At 45.5% G+C, this 9,639-nt stretch overlaps 1 protein-coding gene across 1 annotated transcript in view; it reads right to left on the bottom strand.

Moving 5' to 3' along the window:
* Positions 1-8,056: 8,056 nt before the first annotated feature.
* Positions 8,057-9,639, bottom strand: part of angpt4 (angiopoietin 4) — an 89,495-nt gene continuing 87,912 nt past the window's right edge. The window contains exon 10 of the mRNA XM_078236911.1: positions 8,057-8,725. Coding sequence (XP_078093037.1) covers positions 8,565-8,725 — 161 coding nt within the window. The 3' untranslated portion in view covers positions 8,057-8,564. The remainder of the gene's footprint in view (positions 8,726-9,639) is intronic.

Raw genomic sequence — 9,639 nt, 5'->3', positions numbered from 1 at the left:
TTGCAGAGAGACTCCTCTGAACTCATTGCTTCTGCCTTGTCTGCTATAAAGTCAGACTGTCACATATAGAATGCAGGCCTGATGCATTCAGTGCAGAGCTGCACTCAGGCCCAATTTGTGGAGACTTGTCAGGAGCCAGGCCAGATTTCTCAAGGACTGATGAACTATCGTTTTGTGGTTTTAGTAATGCCGGTGAATCGATTGCCTCTTTCAGATTTGATTATTCCAGTGCTATCCGGGTTGGCTTCCAATCTCCCAATCCTCTGCTGCCTGAATTCCAACTTGCATCACTCTGGACTCTGGACTCAACCTTGCACTCAACCCTGGAACACCTAGATAACAAGGACACCTAAGTCAGACTCCTATTTATTGACTACAGCTCAGCCTTCAACACTATTATTCCCACAAAACTCATCTCCAAACTCTGTGGTCTGGGCCTCGGCACCTCCCTCTGCGACTGGATCTTGAACTTCCTAACTCATAGTCCACAATCAGTAAGACTAGGCAACAACACCTCCTCCATGATCATCCTCAACACTGAAGCCCCACAAGGCTGTGCTCTACAAAAGTCTGAGGCCACGTACCAACCGACTTAAGAACAGCTTCTTCCCTGCTGCTGTCAGATTTTTGAATGGACTTATCTTGCATTAAGTTGTTCTACACCCTAGCTATGACTGTAACACTACATTCTGCAATCTCTCCTTTCCTTCTCTATGAACGGTATGTTTTGTCTGTATAGCACGCAAGAAACAATACTTTTCACTGTTTGTTAATACATGTGACAATAATAAATCAAATCAAATCAAATCAACCCCTCCAATCCCGCCCTCCTATGGCTTCCTGATTTCCATTGGTGGCCATGAATTCAGTCGCCTGGGTCCCAAGCTCCGGAATTCCTTCCCTAAATTTCCCCACCTCTGCACATCTTTTCCTCCTTAAGGCCTAACTCTTTCACTAAGTTTTTGGTTCCCTCTCCTAATATCTCCTTATGTCACTAGCTGTTCAGCCAGGATCATAATGAATGGCAGGGCAAGCTTGAAGAGCCGAATATCCTACTCCTGCTTTTAGTTATGTTTCTATGTTATTCTCCTGTGAAGCATCTTGAAAGACCATAAGACATAGGAGCAGAAGTAGGCCATTTGGCCCATCGGGTCTGCTGCACCATTCAATGAGACCTTGACTGATATGATGTGACAATCCTCAACTCCACTTTCCCACCTTATCCCCATAACCTTTGATTCCCTTATTGCTTAAAAATCTGAGAGGTTTTGCTACATTAAAGGGGCTACATAAATGAAAGTAGATGTTGTTGTTTAGTGGTTTATTAGATCAGTCCTTTAGTTGTTCAGTTAGGAGCAGAATAAATCTCCCTCTACATCAGCATCAAGATTCTATCTCATCCCCTGCTTTGGAAAGGTAACACCCACCCCAACAGCTGAAGAGATTTGTACCATTTCCCAGCTACCATGGGGAGATTGCTGATTCTGAGCAACTTGATCATGTCAGCCAATAGCCATAGGAATAAAGGCAGAACATGGTGAATAAACGCAGCAGGTCTGGCAGCATCTGTGGAGAGAGAGACAGAGGAAAGGAGCTGGGATCTATCCAAATCTATCAGCTCTGGCTCAGGGGCCGAGCACTCTGCGACACAGGGTCACGTTCCGCTTCATAAACCTGAAAACAAGAATCCAGGCTGACACTCCAGTGGCAGCACCGAGGGAATGCTGCGCTGTCAAAGATGCCGGGCGAGATTCTCCGACTCCCCCCAGCCGCGTGTTTCCCGTCGGCGGGAGGTGGCGGGTTGTTTGCCAGCGGCGGGGTTCTCTAGTCCCGCCGCTGTCAATGGGAATTCCCACTGACATCACCCCATGCCCGTGGGAAACCCACGGGCAGGGGTGCACTGCTGGCGGGACTGGAGAATCCCGCCGGCGTGAACACCCGGAGAATTCTGGCTGCCATCTTTCGGATGAGACATCAAACCGATATCCTGTTTGTCTTCTCAGGTCAAAGCTCCCACGGCACCATTTTGAAAAAGAGCAAGAAAGTTCTCCCCGGAATCCACCGAATATTTATCTCTCAGTCAAAGTCACAAGAACAGATTACCTGGCCATTATCTGGTAATTGCTGTATGTGGGATCTTGCTGTGTTTCTGACACTACAACAAGGAATACACTTCGCGAGCGCACGATTGGCCGTAAAGTGCTTTCAGACTTCTGGCGGTTGTGAAAGGTGCTACAGAAATGCGAGTCTTTCCCAGTAATGCAGACTGCAGCTCGCAATTATTTGGTATTTGTGTCACTGAGCACGATGTAAGGTTGTCAACTCTGGTTGGACGCATTCCTGGAGAGTTCATCACATGACCTCCATCCTTCAGTCACCCTGTGGCCCCATTGGCTGCGCGACATGTCCATCCTCACAGTGCACTGCCTTCCCCTGGCCAACTGTGATTGGACGGATTCTGTATTATGTAGTTGGTCGATTCCTCACTCTCTGTCAAATAGACTTGTTTTCAACGTTTTTAGGACTAATCAGCAAAACTGTTGAAAGAAAATGAAAAGCGTGATTTCCTTTCAAGTCCCTTTGATTTTGCTCTTGGACATCGCCCCCGAGCAGTGTCCCAGAGATTGATGTCGAAATCCCGGAGACTCCAGCCCAATCCTGGAAGGTTGGCAACACTCCATGCGTGTGATGGTTTTATTGCTGAATGGCCAATATTCTGTTGTTCCCTCATTCTCGACAGAAGAAAGCCATAAATCTACTAGTGAAAGGAGACATGAAAGAGTCAGTCCAGCCAAGAAATCCTCACAAAAGGATCAGCCTTTGTTTGTATTCCATAAAGCCAGATGTGGTGTTGCCTGTCACTGCAATAGTGCGATCCAGAAAGTATGGCTTATTTTGAATTTTTTTCTGAGGTTTCAAACCCATGGGACTTCCATCTGGTCATGGAGAGTTGCAGAAACAATTCTGATTTCGCTTTCTTATATTAGAAATATAAGAACTCAGGTTTCATTTTTAATGATTAATGATGAGTTTGGGAAGTGAATATCTCAGAAAAGTAATAATATAAACATAAATATAAATAAAAACAAGTAACATTTGCACCAGACGAGTGACAGGCAATGACTATCCCCAATAAGCAAGAATCTAACCATCGCCCCATGACGTTCAATGTCATTACCATCGCTGAATCCCCCACTATCAACATCCTGGGGGTTACCATTGACCAGAAACTGAACTGGACTAGCCACACAAATACTGTGACTACAAGAGCCGGTCAGAGGCTGGGAATCCTGTGGCAAGTAACTCACCTCCTGACTCCCCAAAGCCTGTCCGCCATCTACAAGGCACAAGTCGGGAATGTGATGAAATACTCTCCACTTGCCTGGATGGGTGCAGCTCCAACAACACTCAAGAAACTCAACAGCATCCAGGTCGAAGCAGCCGCCTTGATTGGTACCCCATCCACCACCATAAACATTCACTCCCTCCATCACCCATGCACAGTGGCAGCCGTGTGTACCATCTACAAGAAGCACTGCAGGAACTCACCAAGGCTTCTTTGACAACACTTACCAAACCCCTGTGACATCTACCACCGCGAAGTTAAGGGCAGAAGGTGCATGGGTACACCAGCTGCAAGTTCACTCCAAGCCCATCCTGACTTGGAAATATATTAGCCGTCACTGGGTCAAAATCCTGGAATTCTCTCCCCAACGGCATTGCAGGTGCGCCCACACCTCAGTGATAGCAGGGGTTTAAGAAGGCAGCTCCCAATACCTTCTCAAGGGCAACTAGGGATGGGGAATAAGTGCTGGCCTAGCCCCCAGTGACGCCCATGTCCCATAAAATAATAAAATCAATGTATCTGTTATTGAGTGACAACAGTGTAATTAAAATTAAACTCCTGCAAACTTTAACATCACTGAGTCAGTGCAGAAGGAGGTTCTTTGGGCCATCAATTCTTGTGCTGTCTCTTTGAAAGAATGATCCAATTAGCCCCTGCTCAGTCTTTGCTTCCCCATGGCCTTGGAAATTTTCCCCCTCCAAACATTTATCCAAAAGAATGTTCCTTGTTTCACACAAATCAATAAAATATAACACTTTTCAAAAATAAACAGTACACAGCAATGCTTAAATCCAATGGTGTGTTTGACAAATTCTGTTTACTGTTCAGCTTGACTCAAAGCTTCTGGTCCTGGCCCAGAGGCTCAGTTCCTCTCAATCTGTGGGAGTCGGCAGCATGCGTCGAGAACACAATCAGGTTTCTGCGTGACTGTTTTTAAGATCTCTGAATCTGCTGGTGAGCTGGGAGCTAAGAAATTCCTTGAATGTTTTCAAAAGGAACTTTGCTTCTTGAAGAGTGCTGAGGGACCACATTATTCCCGAACCCAGGAACATTGTGAGTGAAGGCTAGGATCGGAAACAGTTAATGTTGCAGAAGGAGGGACCTTGGAGCTGACTGGGACAAATATGAGGTGATGCATTTTGGAGGATCAAATTCAGGTGTAAAGTATACAGTAAATGGCAGAACCCTTAGGAGTATTGACATAACAGAGGGATCTGGGTGTATAGGTTCTCGGATCCCTGAAAGTGGCAACACAGATGGATAAGATGGTCAAGAAGGCATACAGCATGCTTGCCTTCATCAGACAGGGCATTGAGTATAAAAGTTGGCAAGTTATGTTACAGTTGTATAAAACTTTAGTTAGGCCACATTTGGAATATTGTGTTCAGTTCTGATTGCCACACTACCAGAAGGACATGGATGCTTTGGAGAGAATGCAAAGAAGGTTTACCAGAATATTGCCTGGTCTTGAGAGTGTTGGCTATGAGGAGAGGTTGAATAAACTTGGATTGTTTTCACTAGAAAGACAGAAGCTGAGGGGCGATCTGATAGAAGTCTACAAAATTATGAGAAGCATAGACAGGGTGGATATTTAGAGGCTTTTTCCCAGGATGGAAGGGTCAAATACAAGAGGGCACAGGTTCAAGGTGAGAGGGGGAAAGTTTAGGGGAGACATACGGGGAAAGTTTTTCACACAGAGGGTGGTGGGTGCCTGGAACACACTGCCAGTGGAGTTGGTGGAAGCAGACACATTGGCAACTTTAAAGGTATATCTGGATAGACACATGAAGGGCCTGCCCCAGTGTTGTATTGTTCTTTGCTCTTACAGTGATTTCTACTTCAATAAGACTGGGTAGGAATAAGCAGCCATTGATTTGGGACAATGACATTGGTTTAGATTTTGAACTGTGTTAGTGGAAAAAGGTGGCAGCAAATCAACAAGCCATTTTTTGATCTTTGTTTTATTTCCATTGAGGTTGTGAACACCTCCACCTGGAAGTTCCCTCCAAGTCACTCACCAACCTGACTTGGAAATATATCGCCGTTCCTTCACTGTCGCTGGGTCACAATCCTGGAACTTCCTCCCCAACAGCACTGTGGATGTACCTACTCCACAATGATCTGAAGTGGTTGAAGAATGCAGCTCATCACCACCTTCTCAAGACTAATTGCTGGCTTAGCCCACAGTGATGCCCACATTCCATGAATTAATTTTAAAAATCTTTAACATATTAAAGCACCCTGTAGTAGTTGGCCCCTTTAAGAGGTGTGCAGTGGAAGGGTCATGTGACCCAATCGACCAATGAGGAATGAGCGTGGGTACCTTGGGACTTTTGCAGCCAGACTGATTCTCGAGTTGAGAATGGACACATCGATTGTATATAATAGTAAATACTAATAAACCCCTTGCTGTTTGTTGGTTAACCAGTTGTCGCCAATTATTGCATTTCGTACATTGGTGAAGAGGAAAACAACAGCAACTCAGATTGCAATGAAAAACTTGAAGGAAAGTTTGTTTTCAAGAGTTCTTCAACAAATCCAATCAAGTCCAGTCTGCAAAGGAAAGCAGTAGACGTTCCTCTCTTCGGAAAAGTAGAAGCTTTCGACACTGCTCCAGAATGTATCCCGGCCCTGCCCCTGAGCACCCAGGGGATTTCATTGGCCTCCCTTCCCACTGGCGAGGCCATCCCATTTGGTCCCTGGTGGTGGGGACCATACATGATCCTCACCGGTAAGGGCAAGTGAGCCCGGAAGAAAGCACCTGGGACTCACTCGTGATATTTAAGTTAGTTAATGAATATTAAAATTGGCTTCGTGCCCTTTATGGGTGTTAAGCTGATTTCACCGGCAAAACGGGACTGGTAACATCATGAGAGACAAAAAATTAGGCGTGGACTCCATTTTTTGCCTCTCGTCCAATCTTACCGGCTCACCACACCGATCAACTGGCGGGATCAGCTAATAAAATCGCACACTCACACTCACACTCAGAGGCTCATTCAGTCACAGATTCACTCACTCACTCACTCATTCACCTACACACACTCACTCACACACATTCACTCACTCACTCGCTCGCTCACTCACTCACTCACACACTCGCTCATTCACTCACCCACTCATTCACTTACTCACACTCACACACACATTCACTCACTCGCTCACTCATTCACTCACTCACACTCACACACACATTCACTCACTCGCTCACTCACTCACACATTCACTCACTCACTCATTCACTTACTCACACTCACACACACACTCACTCACTCACTCACTCACTTACTCACACTCACACACACATTCACTCACTCGCTCATACACTCGCTCATTCACTCACACACTCGCTCATTCACTCTCACACACACACACTTGTTCACTCACACAATCACTCACTCACTCACTTACACACACACACACACACTTACTCACTCACACACTCACTCGTTCACTCACTTGTTCACACACACACTCACTCATTCACTTACACATTCATTCATTTGCATGCTTATTCACTTAAACACTCTGAACTTCCACAGATTTTCAAATTGTGAGAAAAGTACAGGATCACAAACTGCACAGAGGAAGTAGTTAGAACCATAGAAACCCTACAGTGCAGAAAGAGGTCATTCGGCCCATCGAGTCTGCACCGACCACAATCCCACCCAGGCCCTACTCCCATATCCCTATATATTTACCCGCTAATCCCTCTAACCTACGCATCTCAGGACACTAAGGGGCAATTTTAGCATGGCCAATCAACCTAACCCACACATCTTTGGACTGTGGGAGGAAACCAGAGCACCCGGAGGAAACCCACACAGACACGAGGAGAATGTGCAAACTCTACACAGACAGTGACCCAAGCCGGGAATCGAACCCAGGTCCCTGAGGCTGTGAAGCAGCAGTGCTAACCACTGTGCTACCGTGCCGCCCGTTGTGGGGGAACAGAATCAGAATGAGAGATTGCAACATTTGACAAACCAGTAATTGTTATGTGTGTAGTAAAGCTGTGAACATTATGACACTGACAGTGACAGGTACAGAAGCCTGGGAGGTGATGTGCAGTTAGAGAGAGTCCAATTCTCTGACTGTGGACTTTCCACTTGTGATGTTTATTGGGAGGTTTGTATTCCCAGGAGTTTGGAAGATTAAGGGGTGATGAAAGTCAGGGGTTTAATATTATTAAAGGATTTGTTTGGGTAAATCAGAATGAAATTATTTCCACTGGTGGGTGGGTGGGGAAAAGAGTCTGGAACAAGGTCACATAGCCTTAAGATTAAAGCTTGGTCAATCAGGAGATGACATCAGGCAGCATTTTTTCACAGAGAAGGTAGAGGAAACTTCAATCTTTTCCCCCCTGTTGAAGCTGAGAGCAATTGGAAATTTCAAAGCCCAGATTGTTGGATTTTCGTTCGGTTAGGAGCTAGGGTAAGCTAATGGAGATCAGGTACAGATCAGCCGTGAACCAACTGATGGTGAATCAGGCTTGAGGAGATAAACCGCCTCCTCCTATTTCTGGAGCCAGGGCTATTGTGTTGTCAGCCACACTCCCTTAAAGCACATCATTCCCAGCAGCCCCTGTGAAAACAAGCAATTTAACCAGTTGTGTTTTGGAGAGAGAATGGGGAAGAGGGAGATGGTGAGAAGAGGGTGGATGGAATTGATTGTACATGAAAGGGGCAGATTTATTAACTGTGACCATCTTTATGCTTTTTTTGTACAGGTAACTTGGCCAGAACTCTGAGCCAATGGGAACTATTGTTACTTCCAGCATTTCCACTTTCTGATCCAAAATATAATTGACGTTTTAAATTAAAAAGGGATGTATCTGTTTCTAATATCTTATACACATTTACAATGTATTTAAAAAGAAACATGCCCATTAATATTCAGAATGTGTCATTAACGATCTTTGCAGTAGTAGTTCAGAAGCTTCTGAATCGAATTAGTTCTCAGCGGGGGATCCTCTGGAATTCATTATCAAAACCTTTTAGCCCTCATAAATTCTGGCCAACCCGTGTAAATTCCTTACAGCAAAGGTTCCCCTCTCAGCCTCCTCCGCAATGCAACAATGCCAAACTCTTAATTTGCTCAACTGTGGCCCTTGCCTGTGGCAGTTTCTTCCTCCCCCCCAAAATAAAGAAAGGGCTTGTGTCCCAGCTCCTCTGAGCTGCCTGGCGAGCATCACCCCGCCCACTATCACTGGCTGTGTTCACAAGTCCACAGGCCTGATCATCATGCTGGTGGCCCTCAGTGAGTAACTGGGGCCCCTGAAGTAATGCCACTTGATGCCATTGAGTTTTCGGATGTTGTTGCCCGCCGTGTAGTACATTCCGTTCAAGTTCGACAGTCCGCACGCATCAAACCACCAGCCTGACAGGAGAGAGTGGGAAAAGATCAGTGACTATTGGAACAATTCCACACAAAACATAGAAACATAGAAGATAGGAGCAGGAGGAGGCCCTTCGAGCCTGCTCCACCATTCATTACAATCATGGCTGATCGTCCAACTCAATAGCCTAATCCTGCTTTCTCCCCATAACCTTTGATCCCATTCACCCCAAGTGCTACATCCAGCCGCCTCGTGAATACATTCAATGTTTTGGCATCAACTACTTCCTGTGGTAATGAATTCCACAGGCTCACCACTCTCTGGGTGAAGAAATGTGTCCTCACCTCCGTCCTAAATGGTCTACCCTGAATCCTCAGACCGTGACCCCTGGTTCTGGGCTCCCCCACCATCGTGAACATCCTCCCTGCATCTACCCTGTCTAATCCTATTAGAATTTTATAAGTCTCTATGAGATCCCTCCTCTGAACTCCAGCGAAAACAATCCTAACCTCGTCAATCAACAGGAACAAAGACAACAGGCTGATTTAATTGAAGCCAAACATTTTAGGAGTCAAATTTCTGCATGTTTTAGGATGAATTTGCATTTATGTCGCTCCTTTAATCATATTAAAATTCCTCAAGACACGTCACATGGGTGGCTATTGTTATACTATGGGGTCATTCTGTTGCTGTTCTGATGATGGGATCTTGTGACTTGTGTGCTTAAACACTTTGAACACTTTATTGGCAGGTTTTAACTATTTACACTTCTAAGGTATGGTCATGCATGGTGATTTTCCGCCATGCAGGCTAACTGAGAATCACTTACCATGTATCTGCATACATCATACCGTGGGCAGTGCCACTCTCCAGTCCCATGTTAGCCCTTGCTCTGCCGAGCATCTTTACATCATAACGCATGAAGGCACACATCATCACAGATACCAGAAAAAAT

Source organism: Mustelus asterias, chromosome 20, assembly GCF_964213995.1.
Source record: "Mustelus asterias chromosome 20, sMusAst1.hap1.1, whole genome shotgun sequence".
Classification (NCBI taxonomy): Eukaryota; Metazoa; Chordata; class Chondrichthyes; order Carcharhiniformes; family Triakidae; genus Mustelus; species Mustelus asterias.
The sequence above is the reverse complement of the archived record's forward strand: the minus strand, read 5'-3'. Positions and strand labels throughout refer to the sequence as shown.